The sequence below is a fragment of the Anser cygnoides genome, chromosome 3 (assembly GCF_040182565.1).
Source record: "Anser cygnoides isolate HZ-2024a breed goose chromosome 3, Taihu_goose_T2T_genome, whole genome shotgun sequence".
In the NCBI taxonomy this organism is placed as follows: Eukaryota; Metazoa; Chordata; class Aves; order Anseriformes; family Anatidae; genus Anser; species Anser cygnoides.
Window position 1 is genome coordinate 40,399,746 of NC_089875.1, and position 15,808 is coordinate 40,415,553.

Here is a 15,808-nt window from a genome sequence, read left to right on the forward strand (position 1 = left end):
GAAAGGAAGGTTGAGGGCATTCAGAAAATTAGGAATGAGTAGTGATTAAGAAGTTACATTAGGCCTTCTAGGCTGGAGCTCAATTACACTATTCAGAGGTGCCTGCCCCAAGAGTTCTCTTTAGTTCCAGTCCAAAGTTACTTCAAAGCATCTTTAAAACCCTAGTCCAGGATTATAATCTATAGCTATTAGTACCATCACCATACCTGAGGAAAATGATGTTTGAATGCCACACTGATAATTCTTAAGAGTTTCCAAGATACAGGGCTTGTATTGCTGGGAGCCCAGTGACCAGACCTTGACCCAGACCATGCTGCACACCTAGGCCAAGCAAATCTCCCGGTCCCTCTCAGCCATATAAAACACTGTAATAGGGTTTCAGACTTACCAAAAATAGCAGCAGCCTGCACCTCTCAGCTGATGCTTCTATTAGCTCCATCAGCTTTTCTTTGAGCTGTCTTCTAATGAAAGATGGGCTAGGTTAATTTGTATTACTGAGAAGGTGTTCCTAATCAAGGTGGGGAGTGCTTTCAGGTGACCAGCAGTAATTAGTTGCTCACACATATTGTCACCCTTCTCAGACTGGGACCTGTGCACAAGCAGATCACCACAGAGCACCTGAACATCAGCTGAGCAGGGCCGGGGGAGCGGTGACCTGTGCTGCTCAGCACATCCAGCTGTGCTGCAGCTGTGGGAGTTGTTCTGTGATCCCCAGCTTCCATCCCTTTCTGGAAGGTGATGGTATGATTTGTCCATCCTGGACAGGTGCAGTTTGGTAGTGGTCAAAAAGAAAGGCCCATGTCACAAACAGAGACTAAATGACACCCAGCAAGAAAACAGTCCACCTGTGTAGCAGCTATAGAAAGCAAACAACTGTCTTAGCAACAAGAGCTCCTTGACATACGGGAAGCACGTGTGCCCTCTGCTACCCAGCCAGGCTCTGGGAGGTCAAGCCAAGCAGGGCTGATGCAACTGCCCCACCTGGCTGGGAGCTGGCCAGAGCATCACACCATGTGTGAGGGTGGCAGGAGGAGCAGTTCTTATAAAGCATTTCTTCCAAGATGAAGTGAAACTGGAGAAGAGCTATGGTACTGAACCAAGTCTCAGTGGTGGGACTGATTTTGTACGGCCCTCTGTTGCTTCTACCCGTGCTCATTTTCACAAGAGGTCTGAATGCCCAGAGCTTTACAGAGCCTAAAAGAACTCTGTGGAATGATGTGGAAACTTTTCAGTTGAAAAGTAAAAGCAGATTTGATAGGAAAAGAGACACAGCTGGGACTGTTTGTTCCCATTTGCATCCTGAGACCCTCTTGGGGTGATGCACTGAAGTGGCAATCTCTTCTCAGGGGCTTCTTTACAGTGTATTCCCTGAACACTTTCAGCTGCACAGGCAAGATTTGCCTGTGTATCAACTGGGCATGGGAAGACATAGTTAAAAACAATACGCTATTTTTTTTTTCTGGTGAAATAAATTGAATGTATTGATGTAAAGTCAAAAAATATACTTGAGATAAATAACAGCTGTAACAGGAGAATGAGAACAACTTTCATGTTTTTATTGCTGCCTTAGAAGCAATTGATAAACAGTACACTTCATATATAAATGAGCATATGTCAATATATGACAACAAAAATAAATTACAGTGACATAGTATTTAACTTTACAAGGTTGTACAAAATTTCCAAATATGAATAGATTTCAACTTAAAAATTTGGAATAAGTTAAAACTTCAACTATTCTGAAGACTTGAAAAATATACATACAATTTCACTCAATCACATCATTTACAGTATGATTTTTTAAGCTGTTTAGTCTTATACACCCATATATTTTTAACTGTCTTAGTGGAATATCTCCTGCTATATGCAGCTTTACTGCACTGGGATAGTGAAAGGGGTTCCCTGAGGGCACAGAACAGGCTTTGAGTGTTTATATTTTATGTAATTTGATTACATTTATTAACAAGAAATACAAAACCAAAGCATTATTTATCTGCCCTATAAAAAGAGACTGATTTATCTCCTCTCGCTAAAATTTCCATTGATGCTAATGAGAATTTTGAAGAAAGATTAACAGCAGGATTGGGCTAAACTAAGTCTGTTCAGCCAGGATGAATTAGGTCACATTATTTAATGAAATATTTGAAGCATATCTGTTTTGTATTAGATCTCATTACAGGCTACATAGCTAATGTTGGCTATGCACTGAGATATTTGCTTCCACGACAAATAGGAAAGTATATTTGATATGGTAGTTTAAAATAATAGGGTGGATTTTGGACTGGTATTTCGAACAGCTCAATTATATGTACTTGATTATTTCACTAAATTTTATGAAGATTAAAAACGCTGGACAAATGCCCTTGTCTGTGAGCGTGTGATAATTCAGAATGCTGAAGGTCTAATTCAAGCCATAAAATAAGGTAGAGGAGGGTCATACCACAGATAGATTGCTCCTGATAACTAGGATACTGTAGTTAATACAAAGCTGGTGCAAACAGACTCCATGCACCATCAAAAGGGCAAAAGCTCACTAACTCAAAAAACCATTAGTGAGGATACAGATGAAGGAAGAAATCTGAACAAACTAGCACGTGGGAAAATTGCTCAACTATCTAAAGTGCAGGAAGACACTTGTGCAGCCAGAGGTGAGTCTTAAATTTTCTGCGATGAATTTAGTACGAGGAAAAAAATCCAAGATATCTATTTGTGTGACTGAATTTTCCCTTCTCTGAATATGTTAAAATATCTATCAAAATGTTGTGTCTGTAGCCTGTGGTCTTTCCCCCAAACAAATAGGCATTATACATACATCATCTCAAAGGGAAAAAAAAAAAAAGTAAAAAATGGGCCAGAGATAAGCAATTCCTCATTTCCATTTTTCTCTAACACTGCTGCTGGCAGTAACGGGCAATGCGGCTCACAATGGAGCTGGAAATGGTTTCAGAAGCCGCGGTCTGTGCTGTGGGAGTGCACAGCCCGGCAGCGGGTGGGACGAAAGGGGCCGGTGGCAGGCCCGGGGCTGCTGAGGCCTTGCTGGGCCTCGCTCGTGTCCTCCCAGGGAATTTGGCCGCAGGCTGGTGTCCAGCTCAGAACAGGGCACAGGAGGACTGGGAGGAGGCCTGGGGTGTGTGTAGGTGGCCGCAAAGTGTGGCACGGGGCAGAAAGGGGCTTTGGGAGCATGGTGGGGGCCTGACCGTGAGCTGGCACTGGGCTTGGGTTAGACCCCAGCAAAGGCCGGTGGCCATGGCTGCTGCCAGAGCACAGAGCAGTTTCTCTGAGCAACCGACTGCAACATAAGTGAACTGATAGCAGCCAGAAAACACCGCTGTGCGTAGATGGAGTCCACATTCCCTCCTACAAACCTACGTCTGCACAGAGGCCTCCCAGATGGAGGGGAGTAACAGTTTCACCAAAGGGAAGGATGTACTCGATGAAGACTTCAAAGCACTGTTTCTAGATCATTTACTGCTCTTGCAGTAATCTCAAATTACTTTAACGTTACATTTTTCTTGATTGCTTGTTCAGTATTCTGCCTCTCTGTTGGATTCAGAGGGGAAAAAAGCACACGGAAATATATTTCAAAAGTTCAACCAACATCTACTGGTTATGTAAACCTTACATCACCAACTGCTTGGCAGACAATGCACTGTACAATCAGATATGACTCTTATATCACATCATTTACTTTTTATCTTAACTAGCAAGCCTCTCCATGAGCAGCAACTAAAGAAATGACTTTATCAGCTTATACTAATGCAACTGTTATCAGGAGCATACAGGGTAAAAGGCATTTGTAGATTACAATAATAATACATTTGCAAGGAAAGTTCCACATGGGAAGGTGCCACCTGATTAGCTTTATATGAAGGGATAAAAAAGAAAAAAAAAAAAAAAAAAAAAAAGAACGAAAAAATCCCTTAAGAACACAATGTTCCACAGTGGGAGTTCAGTGGGCACCAAGTTTGTACAGCACATTTTGGGCTAATACCCACGTGGTTAAAGGAGGAATGTGAGAGTTCATTAGACATTCAACCGGGGCCGATATATTCATTTGTCTACCACCACACAGCCACTCACCCTCTGTCCTAAGGACTGCCGTGCTGGCAGTGATTCCAGAGGGGAGAATGCCTACAACAGTATTTAAGTCAGTCTCTGGGTATTTTCTTTTAACTTTGTCTTTATTTAATTGAAGGAGGAAAGGTTACTCCAAAATGTTGCTACTGAGGAAAACAATTGCAAACAATACCTCTCTGTCATTATCCACCTCTACTTTCCCCATTAATGTATTGGTGTTTTGCAAAATGCCATCAGTATGACTTAAGACCAATTATTCTTTCTAACAGTTTCCCTAGACACAGAACTTTATTTAAAAGTCAGCAGGTGAATTGCTATGCAGTACAGAACCTGTTAGCAAAAGCAGAGCAACCTGGCCAATAATTTAACCAATATTTGTGTTTGGATAGTATCTGAATGGATGGCTACTACTAGCTCAGTAGATACCAGACTTTGAGTGACTACGCAAGCACTGCCTGTTTATGTAGCAGAAGGTGAGGCTCTCACTTTTACTGCTTTCTGGTCATTTCATCTGTTTCCAGTAAGTTCATCTTACTGGAATCATCTTACTGGTTCATCTTACTGGTCATCATACTTTTGGCTGAAGAAAAGCAGGGTCTGATAAGGGGTAAAATTACAGAACCCTTTTTATGGAAGAGGCTTCTGAGGTGCTCATTTATCGCATGTAATCCGCCCCTGTATTTCAAATTCGGAAAGAACAAGAAGAATATAAATTTATTTTAAATATTAAAGCTTTAAATATATACATATTCAGATAATGTCTCTGGAACTAGTTTTGATCCTAAATCAGAAGAACAGCACAGAAATCTTTCAATTAATAGGAACACAAATGCACATCAGGAAACACATGAGTATATTCATCAGATTCCTGTAATGTTATTTCTACTTCTATCACAAAAATACTCGGTATCTCCAAGTCGAAGCAGGAAGCTTATGACTCTTTTTTGTAACAACTTGTCTTGACTTCCGTGGCCCACACCCTTCCCCCAGCAGGGTGCAAGCACCAGGAGCTCATTTCCAGCTTCACACTAGACAAAAGCCCAGTGACTTTTTTTGGTCTTTGGAAGGGAAGAAGGGCACAAATCCTGGGAACCAAAGTGACACAGGCATGACTGGGGCAGGAGCAAACTGGGTAAGGGGACACCTCTGGAAACCCAGGGACAATTTATGTGAAAAAACCTGTATCTCTTTCATTGAACACTTACAAATTCTACAGCCTACAACTGCAAAACATCACATTGTATTTAGTATTTTCTTAGTTCTTTTAGAAAGCAATGAGCAATAGAATTCATGCTTTTTTAACCTTTAACTTCTGAATAGGCACTTTCATGCATTGGGTGTACTGATTCCAATGATCTTTCCCTAGGCATTTTGCTTCTGAGAGCAGCAGTGAATATGTAATCCTACTCAATATTTCCCTTCGAAGGGAAGGGAAGGGAAGGGAAGGGAAGGGAAGGGAAGGGAAGGGAAGGGAAGGGAAGGGAAGGGAAGGGAAGGGAAGGGAAGGGAAGGGAAGGGAAGGGAAGGGAAGGGAAGGGAAGGGAAGGGAAGGGAAGGGAAGGGAAGGGAAGGGAAGGGAAGGGAAGGGAAGGGAAGGGAAGGGAAATTAATATGATTTTGTAGGCGCTAAAAATGGCATACTTCTACAATGATGGAAGAGAGTGTTGAATACGTATGTACAGCTGGAGGGGACTGAATCACTATGAAAAGTGAAAATAATGAATGGAGAAAAATTACTGAGCATTAGGAAATACCACATAAGTCTATTTCTTGTGATATATCCACACAATACAGGGTTCATAGTAAATTGACTTTTATCTTAAATCATGCTGTGGTGCTGGCCTGTGCCACAATGATAACTATTCTCAAAGTGGCCTTGTTAACCACAAAATAATGAAGGCCATTTCCTCATCACTTTGACACCTCTAGGCTAGATCACATTTGAGGAGTGACCATGGTTGCTTTGTTAACCCAGAGATTTCAATCCAGAAGAAAAATATTCTCAAGAGGACTGGATAATTTGAAGCCCAACAAGAAATCAGCTTCTTATCCAGAGACTTTATTTCCATGACAGTGTAAAAGTTTTCAGATCTTTTGGGTATTTTAGGGAATTTAACTATGCTCCTATGAAGATTTGAAAAAGAAATTTTAAAAGTTCTCTCTGTACACTGTCATGTGCTTATCTAATTATTAGCTATGGCCAAGTATTAATCATTGGAGCACTTCAGGCACTCTTTCATTCCAGATACAGCACTAAATTTTTGTCTTGGAGAGAGCAAGGATTTCCTGTAAAATTCCTGGAAAATGCATATATGTGCATGCACAAACACACAGACAAATAAACCACATTTTACTTCGAATGCCAATTATTTAGCCCTATAATAAGGTTTCACAGATGTTTGAGTGGGGTATGAGGCTGCTATGCCAGAAGTGTGGCTGTTGGTAATGCGTGCTCTTGGCTCCCAGAGTCATTCACACACTGAACTTTTCTGGCCATTGTTTGCATGTGTTTATTCACCCCTATGCAGAGAGGATGTGCACATCTGTAAAAACTTTAAATGCCTTGTTCTTTTTCCAAGCTTACTGCCAAGTTAAATACATAGTATAGCTTCACTAGCTTGTAAACAAGTTAGCTCTTCTCACCAGAGATCAGCTATTTTATCACCATTTTCATAAGACCTTCCCTGAGGTCAGCATCATATGTCCCAGTTAAACTGAGTCAAGGATTTATTACTTACAAAAACAGAAAAGGACGAATGGCCTAGATATACCTACACTGTGTATTTTGCAGTCCTACCACACAAACAAGCATTTTTTTTTTTTTTTAAATCTCACAATTCCACCTGTGGGACTAGCAAATGAAAAGTACTATTCCATACAACAGAAAGGGCAGAGCAATAGCATGGAGTGGGGAAGGATGATACTTTTTTACTTTTTTCCTCTCATTTCTAATGCGAGGGATGCTGTTCTTGTTATCTTAAGCAAATTGCAGTGGTGGCTTGCTTTTTTTTTTTTTTCCTTTTATGCATTTGCCACTTTCACCTCAAACTGCTTTAATAGTGCCTGCATTCATGTAACCAAACAGAGAAACTGACTGTGATGTTTGCATGATTGCAGGAGTTTGGGACCCCTATTTCTCTTTGGTGAACTTAGGCAGAATCCACCCTTAGAACCAGAGGCCATCTTCATATTTGGTGAAGCCAGATTGGTTTTGGTTAAGCTAATGGAGTTGAACCTAATACAGTATTGGTGCAAAAGCTCAGCGTGTCATGCACTTCTAAATTTTGGGTAATGTCCAAAGAGCCAGCACAATACACTAAAAACAGCACGTTCAGAAATAAGGACAAGGCATTTTGAAAAATAAGCACTCAGGAAAGATGTGAAAACTTTTCTTGCAGCTAAGCAGAGCAGACCTAAACTGTCCGGTTACAACTGATCAGGCATCAAAGGCAATGTTCACTGTGGCTGACAGTGTCAGCATAACTTTGTATATACTTCCATAAAGTATATCTGTAGATGTGTGTGCCTCTCTCTGTGTGCACATATATAGTACTGTGTCATACATAACGTTACCCTTCTGAGATATGCAAAGTGCATAGAGATGCATAGGTACAAAATGCATGCCACTTGATACACATTGGAATAAACTATGAAAATGATCTCTGTCAAGGTTAACTAAATCTTCTCTGGTCTTTTTAGTATTTAAAATTAATTGAACAACCTTCAAGCACATGTAGGAGTGTATCTGTAAATAACCAGAACAACCTTTCTTGAGGATAAAAAAAAAAAAGACAATCTATGTTATAATATATGTATTTAAGACGCCATGGGAGTGGTGAAAAGTAAACAAAGTCCTGGATACCAGAATGGCACAGTAAATAAATTTGCCAGTTAGGACTGTGAAGACCTATCAGTGACATCAAATACTGTGATGATCAAGCTCAGTCAATTGTGGTGCCACGGGGTATGCAATGGAATAAACAGTGTGGAAAATAACAGCTCCAAACACTCCTATTCATATCAACTTGTTTCCAACAAACAGCACAATCAAATTAGCTACCCTATGTATGCTCATCCTAAAAGCTGAAATACAAAAATGCCCAAATAACAGACTTTACAAGTTAGTATTTTCCCACCATTTTTCTACAGAAATAGAGAAGTGCAGAATCAACAAATGATCTATGCCTGGTACAAGGAAGAGAATCCTAGTTAAATAAAACTTTTAATTCTCTGAAAACCTGAATGTCATATAAGATCTAGCTAAGCTTCCCAATAGAAGTGCTTGGGTATTCTGGGAGCCCAGTTCAGGGACAGAAAAGACAGCCATCATCAAACACTGCAACTCCAGCAGACATTTGTACATAACCTCTGGGTTAACAGAAAGCAATCTACAAATATATACCATTTCGACCTGCTCCCAGAAGAAAATATGGGTAAACACCTAAGACACAAAAGGAATATATATATATATATATATAAAGGATCCTGCTCCAATTCCTCTTGGTAAGTCTTATAGACCCTCAGAAAAGAAAGTACTAGACCTTAACACTAGTAATATGCCCTTGGAGCAGTTTAACTTGGCATGAAGATTTTTTGAAAGGGAATAAAGTCTGATACCAAGACAGGCTTGGAAAACATTTTACGAAAAGAATCCAGAAAACATTCTGGGGAGAATGAGATTTAGGAACCTCAACAATGCATTTGAATGGGGGTGCCTAGGTAATCAGATAATCAAGGGGGCAAGTGAAATGCAGTTTCGAAGTGGCTTAGCATGATGCTCCATAACTATCCCTACTGTATATGTAGTAGCATGATGATGTCCATAAATTCAAAATTACTGATGCTGACGACCAGGAAAAAAAAGACAAAAAAATCCTTTTTCTTTTGATGTTTGTATTCCATGCAGGCAAACTGAGCGTACTGGAAGAGTTCCATTCACTTGTTATATACACAAGGTTGATACTGAGCTGAGATGTTTCAGGATATTCTTACAGAATAAGTAAGGAAATAAAAATCAAGACAACCAAATAAGAAAATGAAATTGTACATAATTGAGGAAGGTCATCAGCTGCCTCACAACATTGGCGTGGGTATCCTCACAAAACTGCACATTTCTGCAGGTCACTTATTGTTCAGCCTATATAGATCCAGGTGTTCAAACCTGAGGAACTGCTCAGGCTTTTCTGTACTTGTTTAACTTTAGAACAGCGACCAACTGTTCTGCAGATTAAATTCTAGGAAGCGTGTTGTGCTGTGGTAGGATAAAGCACTTAGTGTACCACGACACCTGTCCTTTGATCTCTGGATCAGAGAGAGATCTCACAGCCTCTACTGGTATGGAAGCAATAAACTGTCATACAATTTTGCATCCATATAACAATAGATTTTGTTGTCTTAGAGCTGTTTGGTGGTTGACAGTGATTGGAGTCTATTCTACAAAGCCTGCTGCAGACAATCCAGTGGCTCCTGTCTGGCTATCTCCTCTGATATTTTTATCCTCTTCATATGGAATCTAATCTTGTATTATTGCAGCTAATGGGGATGATGCCTGGTCTCTGAAAGCCAGCTTTTCATGTGAGGAATGGTTATGGGACTGAGCTGTTTGCCCTCAGATTGACGCTTTCTATCATGTTTCTGACTTAATTTTCCTGTAAACAGATGCAATTTTACATAATTTCTACCTTTTAAAAGTAGGCCTGTGTCAGATTGTATCTTTGGGTCTTGCATTGTTCTTCTTCTGAAACCTAGCATGTGCGTGTGCCTATGTTCATAAATAATACATCCTCTCGTGCCTATAGTTACAATTTGTGTGTGTGCGCATGGGTTTAATGCAAACATGTAGACATATAGGATACAAATTAATTTGATCCCCACTGTACTTGCAACAGCCAAATTCTTAATATTTTATAGTGCATATTCCATTAAATAAATAATAACAAAATTGATCTGTGCTACGTGTATACATACACAATTTATGATGCCTGCAATAACATTTTAAAGCCTGTTCACACATCAAAAGAAAGGTTGTTTATTTCTCTCTTATAAGAGTCCAAGGGTTTAACTCTTCCTATTATGTAAACAGTGGTGACAGCCGCTTTCAAAGAAGCTTTACTTCATTAAAAATTAATAGTTTCCCATTGTAAAATCAATACTAATATACCATAAATCCCCCTGATGAACTCTGGCTTCCTTACATGCTCTCACATTTTGTGTATTAGGGGCACAGCACTACTCTAAATATCAGAAGATAATAATATGGCAATATATATAGATATAGGTATATATTTAAATGTTAAAAGATTAGTTAGGTCAACTTGAGTAATGAATATATTTCAAATATATGCTTCTTTCTATAACTAAAGGTCTTTCATTTTCTTTGCAGTGTGGGTGCCTTGCAAGTCTTTGGCTTTATGTGTCTACCAAACTGGTAAACCAAATCTGGGTATCTTTAGCTCAAAATGCACTCATGACATATAGATGAAGCTTTAACTTTTTTTCTTGTTTTATATTGAACTTGTACTTGAAGTAGACTTACAATATCATTTACAAGCTTACTTTTAGGTAGACACTTTAAACAACTCATACAAAAGAAAGATTTGTATGTCAAGAGTATTTGTTTTAGTGACAAGAAAGCTAGGTATACTCTATTCATTTCTCAAGCAGACCTTTATGAATCACTTTAAAAGGACACTACAGCTGAAGACCGAAGAGCAATATTTATCAACATTAAATAAAACATTTGGTGAAGTATGTATAAATATTTCTCCATATGAACATAACACAAAATTAAATAGTTCAGATACACAGACACCATTTAATATATTTCCACTGTTGTCAAATCATCTGTAAACACCATCTCACACTGAATACAAAAGCAGCTTTTACATCAGTTCTGTGTTCACAACACTGATGCCCCTTTGTAAAAGAAGATATTTGTTTTGTTTTATTTTCAGCAAAACAAGAGTTTAAGCAATAAAAAAGTTTTGGTCAGTTCAAAGAAGAATACAAAATTATCTTTCAACATGTAACTAAATCAGGTTTAGAACAATAGTTTAAAGTACAATCCTTTCCCCGGGGGATCTCTGACTTTTATAAATCACACTATGTTTGGTGCAGACCACATCACAAATACCAGGAAATACTGGTCATGTCTAAGCTATAAATATGAAAGCCCTTTTTAAATTTTCTCTATTAAAAACTACCAGGTTACAAATTGGCAATACTCACATTTTTTGAAACACCAAATAACCTGGCAATAAACAGATTTAGGTACACTTCTACTGATGATTTTTCAAAGAGATTCTGGAAAAGAAACACTTTATAGTGAGTGTCCTTCATGTACAAAAATAAAGGATTTCTTTTACACACAACTTTTGCATCTGAAGATCACCTGGGGGCGAGCAAGAAATGGGGCTGCTGCTCATGGCCACATCCTTCTGGCTCCTGAACTTTGACGATCGGTGGCCCAGGTGTGGGCTCTTGCCATCCCACAGCCTACATTGAGAGCAGAGCCCTCAAGGTAATCTTCAACTCCTTTCACCTTCATATCCTTAAAAGAGGCGTGATCACTCTGGGGAGAGATACTGTGCTCAAGACAAAGGTTGTACTGGGCACGTGCCCTGATATATAACTCAGTAGACTGTCAGACTCACAGGCTATGCTTTGGTTCTCTCGATTTGAAATGTGGACAGTGTGTTTTGGTTGCAAAGATAAACCTGAATTTCAGGTGGTGAACAATGAGATAAATATTTATAAGACTTTCTGATATTCTTTTTTATTTCACTTACGTGCAACAGTGATGTGGGGCCCTGTAAAACCTAGACCAATAGATCACCTCTTTCCTGGTATGTGCGTATTGTAGAGGTGTGAATGTATGTTTTGCATACATGCACACTCACACACACATATATATAACATGAGCTGCACACGTAGATACTTGGCAATCAGGGGTACAAGTAACAATACACCAAAAGAGAAGTAGACAGGAAGCTCTACCTGGACAACAAGAAGCAGTTTTGCAACCTATACAGTGTCTCAAATAATTTCATAATCCTGTTTTGCTAGCTTGCTACATCTGTGTGTGACTGGAATTGAAAGTTGTTGGATTCCTTGGAAACAGAAGAGTTGGGCTAGCTAGATGTGCTTACCTGAGATCCCAGAGTTGATTACAATCAAAGAGCTGGGCAGATCAGTAATGGGTTTATAATTGCTATACAGCTTCTTGCAAATTTGTAGGAAAACTTTATTAAGTCTTTCGTTCCTTAGTAAAAACGCTGAAGTTTGTTAGTTTTTGCTGAATGCAGACTTGATTTTTATATTAAAGTGGATTTATTAAAAGGATACATAAGCCTGGCTGCTGCTTTCATGTCTTGATGTTTAAATGTTTGAATCAGCACCCTGGAACCACCCTCCCACCCCATCCCAATCCCGTCCCCTCCCGTCCTGTCCCATCCCATCCCATCCCGTCCCATCTTGTCCCATCCCTTCCCATTCCATCTCATCCCATCCAGTCCCATCCTCCATTATTTTTTAAGGTGTTTAAAAATACTATTCTATGAAGCCTCCCTAGGGATCCGCTTATGAAAAATGACAGACTGCCTTTGCTGATACTGCTGTTTGCGTCGTTTTCGTTTGTCACACTGGCACAGCAGTAACATCTTGAAAGTGTTTCTGAATGTTTTGTTACACAGTGCATAGCACACGGGGTTCACCGTGCTATTGATGTAGCAAAGCCAGTACCCCAGGTTCCAGACAGTTTTGGGGACACAGCTGCAAAAGGTGTTCACCAGAACCATGATGTTATATGGGGTCCAGGTAATGATGAAGGCAAACAAAATGGCACTGAGCGTCTGTGCCGCTTTCTTTTCTTTGATAAGTGACATTCGTTTTCGCTTTGTGATCTGACTTCTGGTTTTCAAGGCAAACTTTTTTGCCAGGGTTGCTTCCTTGAAGGACAAGGGCAGGGCTGCAGATGTCTTGGTCACCGACGGGATGCCATCAGAAGCTGTAGCTGTCTCTGCTGACCCTGGCTGAATTGGAAGCTTTGAAAAGCTCTTCTGGAAACTTCCACCATCCTGAATGCTTTTGGAAGGGTGCAATTTTTTAGATTTCTTTTCCTGCGACTCCGTGTCGGATTTCTGCAGTTCATCCCCTGACTCATTCAAATCTTCTGAGGATGGCAGTTTTGTGGAATTGAGGATGGCGCTGTGACCAGGAAGCTTCAGCACGATCGAATAGATGGCTCTGGTCTCTGCAGCAATGTCTTCTTCATCGGAGGAGGCTGAATTTTCAAGGGAGGCAGCAGCATCGTTGTTGTTCCAGCTGTCACTGCTGCTGTGCTCTTGGTCCCCCTGGTCCGTGTTGGGTTCCCAGCTCTTCATTGTGAGCCAGAAGTGGCAGCGTCTGTATTTCCTTCGGGTTGAGCGTTTCATGCTCTGCCGTTGCAGCTCATAGCTGCTGCAGCTTCGGGAGCTGCCTGTCTGGTGCACAAAGCGTGCTGCCTCTGCTTCGCTGCCTGAAGCCTGTAGCCCTGCTAACTCTTTGGTGCGTTTCTCAGTCTCCTTGTAGATTCGCCAATACAAAATACTCATAATGGTGACTGGCAAGTAAAAGGCAGCTATGGCAGTGCCAAAAGTGATGATAGGTTCACTTAAAAACTGGATAAAACATTCATTAGGAGGCACAGTCCTCTTCCCAACAAAATACTGCCAGAACAATATGGCAGGGGCCCAAAGAACAAAAGAGATGACCCACGCTAAACCAATCATCACTCCAGCCCTTTTAGTTGTTCGTTTGGCTCTGTACGTAAGTGGCCTAGTGATGGAAAAATACCTGTCAAAACTTATGACAAGGAGATTCATGACAGAGGCATTACTGGCAACATAGTCAATGGAGAGCCAAAGATCGCAGGCCAAGTTTCCCAAAGCCCAGTGGTCCATGATGATGTATGTGGTGAAAAGATTCATGGAAATAATACCGATGATCAAATCTGCACAAGCAAGACTCAACAAGAAGTAGTTGTTGACTGTTTTCAATTGTTTGTTAACCTTAAATGCAACAATCACTAGAATGTTTCCTATGATGGTCACCAGTGCAAGGATCCCAGTGAGGAAAGCAATCAAAACTACTTGCCAGACTGTATGTCCACCCAGAGGGTCTTTGCTCGTGACATTTAGGGATGTGTTTACTGATTCCACAGTGGAGAAGGGAAAACTCTCTGTGGTCTGAGGGAAATCATAGCTGCCAATGAGCGATGCTGCTTCATCAAGTAGTCCTGGTCCACGGGAACCTCTCTTCCAGAAGGAGCTCACATTTCCAAACACGGACGAGGCTGAACTGGTGTTGTGCATGATCATTGTGGCTCTCTGACATAGTCTGGGGTGGAGAGAAAAACAAACAAAAAACAAGTGAACAAGTGAAGATGGTAAATAAAAAAAAAGTCCACGTACTCATAAAAACCCTTTTAGCACTTTGAAAGATGTCTTTAAAAGCACAGCAGTCTGTGACACAGTCCAAGTCAAGCACATATAAGATAGTACTCAGCGTACAGCTGTGATTAATCTAAGCTTTTTGTAGTAATCGCAAAGCGTTTCCTTAAAAACATTCAGTCACAGAACCAAACTCTCAGGAGAATTTCAACCTGCAATAGTATTAAAATGCCCTCTAACTCTTAATTAAAATGCTCCCTAATGGATCTGCACCAAACTCTACATCTCAACAGCTGACTATCTTGGAGCCTTCAAAAACTAAATGCCAGACACATGCAGATACAAATCCTCTGAGACTGAGTCAATGCTGGTCTCCAGAGCTCTTGTAGAACGAGCAGAACACCACCAAAGACTGCTGCCTCCAGCTACAGCTAGTGATAGACAAAATATCGTTCTGTCTCCTTAAACTACAGAAATAGAAGGTCAGCATCATTTCACTGTGTGTCAAGCTACTTACTATATCCCTATATTAATCTAAAATGTAAAGATCTCTTCATCTACATTTCAGCTATTTGATAAATGTACTAGAAGTTCTCATTAGCACTTTTTGCACATGCCACTATTCATTTTGCATGCACATTTTTACACTTGGACTAGGGATTCTGTATATCTAATGACTTCAAAATGTCTTTGGGGCAACACGTTAAAATTTCTTTTGAAAGTATGGTCTCTAGAGCTGGGAAAAAGTGCTTGGCAGATGTATGTCAAAGCAATTATTAAACACTTTAGGAAAAGATGAAAAAAAAGCATGAAAGGGATTCATAATTAAACTTTAATCCTTTTCCCCAAGTACTTATGTAAAATGAAGACACGATCAGAATAGGGATTTAGATTTCCCTTATTTCATTAACTTCTGTGGTCAACTGACTAGATTCATTGTAATAAATCAATTATATCATCAAGCGCCAAGAATTTTGATGCAAAAGTCCATCGCTGATGGTAACTGTTGAACAAAATATGCTTTCAAAGACAAATGTTTGTTTTCTCACAAAGAACCATTCCAGACTCAACATATTAAAGCATGAGATAATAAGGCATAACATAATACAATGGTGCTACACAAAATATTTAACCAAGAAGAGATGTTTTGGTTTTGGTTCTTTAATTTATAAATTTTGTTTTCTGTTGAACCGTACTTGATTTTGTTAGTAAACCATAAGACAATATGCGATTTTAAATGGTACAGTTCCTTTGACATACGTTGTAAACGGACCAACCATTTGTTCTTTAATTCATGCACAATA

The 15,808-nt window shown here is 39.9% G+C and overlaps 1 protein-coding gene across 6 annotated transcripts in view; it reads right to left on the reverse strand.

The window, feature by feature from the left end:
- Positions 1-1,541: 1,541 nt before the first annotated feature.
- CHRM3 (cholinergic receptor muscarinic 3) overlaps positions 1,542-15,808 on the reverse strand; it is a 283,776-nt gene continuing 269,509 nt past the window's right edge. For all 6 annotated transcript variants that reach the window (XM_048079920.2, XM_048079916.2, XM_048079917.2 and 3 more), the window contains one exon: positions 1,542-14,451. In XM_048079920.2, the coding sequence (XP_047935877.2) occupies positions 12,630-14,451 (1,822 nt within the window). In that variant the 3' untranslated portion in view covers positions 1,542-12,629. The remainder of the gene's footprint in view (positions 14,452-15,808) is intronic.